General features: G+C 45.8%; 1 protein-coding gene across 1 annotated transcript; it reads right to left on the bottom strand.

Annotated features, from left to right (window-relative positions):
• Positions 1–368: 368 nt before the first annotated feature.
• On the bottom strand, positions 369–2,573 carry LOC139242932 (probable G-protein coupled receptor 139). Its single transcript, XM_070870576.1, has 2 exons — positions 2,504–2,573; positions 369–1,279 (listed from the first exon to the last, which is right to left on the bottom strand). Exons 1-2 carry the CDS (start codon positions 2,571–2,573, stop codon positions 369–371), a joined length of 981 nt encoding a protein of 326 aa, XP_070726677.1.
• Between the last annotated feature and the right edge of the window lie 593 nt (positions 2,574–3,166).

The raw sequence follows: 3,166 nt of genomic DNA, 5'->3' as shown, positions 1-3,166 counted from the left end.
AATGGCGGTGCAGGCTCGAAGGGCCGAATGGCCTACTCCTGCACCTATTGTCTATGTTTCTATGTTAAAGTGGTGCGCCTACTCCCAGTATCTGCAGTATAAAGTGGCTTCCTCTGTTGCCCACATGCCAGACCTCATCATTGATCCCTGAACTTGAAATGTGCTCCATTTGCAGGAAAATGTTACGCGTACTGAGCGAAAGAAACGTGAAAAACACAGCGAAAAACAGCTTGCTACAAATTGGAAGAAAGGTTCACGAAAGAACTCTGCCATTTTTCAAATGAGCAGAAAGAAGGACGGTCTACGATGGAAACAGAGTTGAAATTGAGCTTTAGGTGTGAAGAAGCTTTCGATTGATTCGACGATTTTTAGTCTCGTTTTCTAACTAAGCTCAGAATCAGTGTCCAGGGAGATTTCAGCACCTCTTTCAGCTCTTTTCTGAATGTCCTCTGGCTCGCTGCATAAATGCAGGTGTTTGGACAGGAACTTAAATACTTCAACATGGTTCCAGTTTCAGTGGCGATATATCCAGGATTTGCGAGGTCGCCTCGGTAATAATTGATGTTGGTCAGCCTGGTAGTTACAAAGCTCACTGCAGTTGTCAGCCACAGCAGTATGAAACTGCCCGATATGGTGAAGAGCAATACAATGGATTTCCTTCGGTTCTCCATCTCTGCATCACACCCATTCCCCCTGCTGTGAGCCCGGAGTCCCCTGCGGGCTCTGCTGGCTACTAAAATATGTCTGACTGTCAAATAATTAAACAGGACAATCAAAGTGAAAGGAAGCCAAACGACCCAGGCGCTGTGAAACCAGCCGTACGCTACGCCTGGAGGCAAGGACATAAAAACCAGACTGGATCGGCAGCCCCACTGCACCTTGCTAATTACTTGCTGTGCTTCGAATGCAAACAGAACAGGGATGTTCTTCAATAAGCTGAGAAGCGATAACGTCGTTATAACTGCCACCGCCGCTCTTTCAGTGCAACACTTTGTTTTAAACCTCTGGCAACAGATAACCACAAATCGGTCAAATGTGAAGGAGACGGTGAGCCAGACGGACACGTCGAGAGCCACGGCAGTCATGTACAGAATGAACTTGCACACGGGAGTGAGGGACAGGAACGAAAGCGGAAAGTGATAACTGAATATATAGTACACTATAACATTGAAGATTACCACCAGTAGATCTGCTGCTGCCATCGCCACCATGTAGGCCGAGATACACTTGGAAAGGCCGCAGTTTCCTCGGGAGAGAATCACAATTGTCACCAAGTTCGCTGTAAGACAGAGAGAGGAGGGACGTCATGTGTCAGTGTCTGATTGCAATATGTATGCAGCTACCCCGTTGAGAGCATTGAATGGGATTATCAGGATTGGCGCAGTGGGAGAGTAGCAATTGTTATGAATCCATTACCTGGAAAACCGACCGACAGATTTTAATGAGTTGCTGCAACACTCACTCTGCAGGGTGACAAGATGGTCCGGAAATCCACTGAAGGCTGTAGAGGCCAATCACTGAATATATTTAAGAGGGAGATAGATAGATTGCTAGAAACAAAAGGCATCAAGGGGTATGGGGAACAAGCGGGAATATGGTGTTGAGATACAGGATCCACCAGAGGACACATAGAAACATAGAAAATAGGTGCAGGAGTAGGCCATTCGGCCCTTCGAGCCTGCACCGCCATTCAATATGATCATGGCTGATCATTCACCTCAGTACCCCATTCCTGCTTTCTCTCCGTATCCCTTGATCCCTTTAGCCCTAAGGGCCACATCTAACTCACTTTTGAATATATCCAACGAACTGGCCTCAACAACTTTCTGCGGTAGAGAATTCCACAGGTTCACAATTCTCTGAGTGAAGAAGTTTCTCCTCATCTCGGTCCTAAATGGCTTACCCCTTATCCTTAGACTGTCTGACCCCTGGTTCTGGACTTCCCCCAACATCGGAAACATTCTTCCTGCATCTAACCTGTCCAGTCCCGTCAGAATTTTATGTGTTTCTGTGAGACCCCCTCTCATCCTTCTAAATTCCAGTGAATATAAGCCCAGTCGATCTAGTCTTTCTTCATTTGTCAGTCCTGCCATCCCGGGAATCAGTCTGGTGAAGCTTCGCTGCACTCCCTCAATACCAAGACTATATGCAGATACCTGTTGAGCACATTGAATGGTATTATCAGGATGGCGCAGTGGGAGAATAGGAATAGATATGAATCCATTACCTGGAAAACCGACCAACACAGCGCGCACACTTCAGGTTGACAAGATGGTCCGGAAATCCACTAAACTCCTGATTATGGAGCTTTAAAGAACATTGCACCATCAGTAAGGTTATCCAATTAAGGGGAAAACAGAGAGTGCAGACACGTGGTTCACGAGTTGTTCCAGTCACGACCGACTGTGCTGTCATCAGGGAAACTCCTTATCTTATCCAACAGGCTGTAAGAACAGTGAGTCAGTTAACACTAATTAAAAACATATTGGTTACAATGGCTCACCAGGGACACCGAAGACAGCGAGAATGGGGTAGTAAATCTCCTTTACCAGTAGAATAGCTGGTCGCCCCATTTTCTGCGAGAATGGATGAATTCTGTCAGAGCTGAAAGATTCTGACTGGTGCACGGCTCAGGTTGTGGAAGGTAACCTATATTTATCCTCACTTCAATCGTCCAGGGAGTCAATTAGGTTAAATCATCATTAGGATTAGTTACACTGATTTAACAAATAGACTCAGGTACGTTGTTTTTCTTGTCTGATACATCACGATAAGTGAAATACATGAAATTGTTATTGGACAGATAACAAATACACAATTGAAAGATTGTTTATTAGTGGAAAGCGAAATCTCCCAGTACTTGTGCTGACTGTATTCCAACAGAACTTTTGAAGGCTGCCCTGGTACTAATCATCCTTGATTCACTGCTAGTGCTCCAACTCGTCCAGAACAGGCAGTGAAACAAACCCTGCAATACAGGGGATGAGCCCAGTCATGTGGCATTCGAGGTGTCAGTGCACCACCCGTACTAAAGGTACGCTACGCTTACACGAGATGTGACACTGCTCCACAGGTAATACATTTGAAAGTGCTCCAATGGTAATACTGTTAGCACTTCGCTAATTTGACTATTGACTGTGGCGAGCACAGGCTGGTGGAGGACCTT

The sequence above is a fragment of the Pristiophorus japonicus genome, unplaced genomic scaffold, assembly GCF_044704955.1.
Source record: "Pristiophorus japonicus isolate sPriJap1 unplaced genomic scaffold, sPriJap1.hap1 HAP1_SCAFFOLD_154, whole genome shotgun sequence".
Taxonomy (NCBI): Eukaryota; Metazoa; Chordata; class Chondrichthyes; family Pristiophoridae; genus Pristiophorus; species Pristiophorus japonicus.
This window is presented reverse-complemented; position numbering and strand designations above follow the sequence as displayed.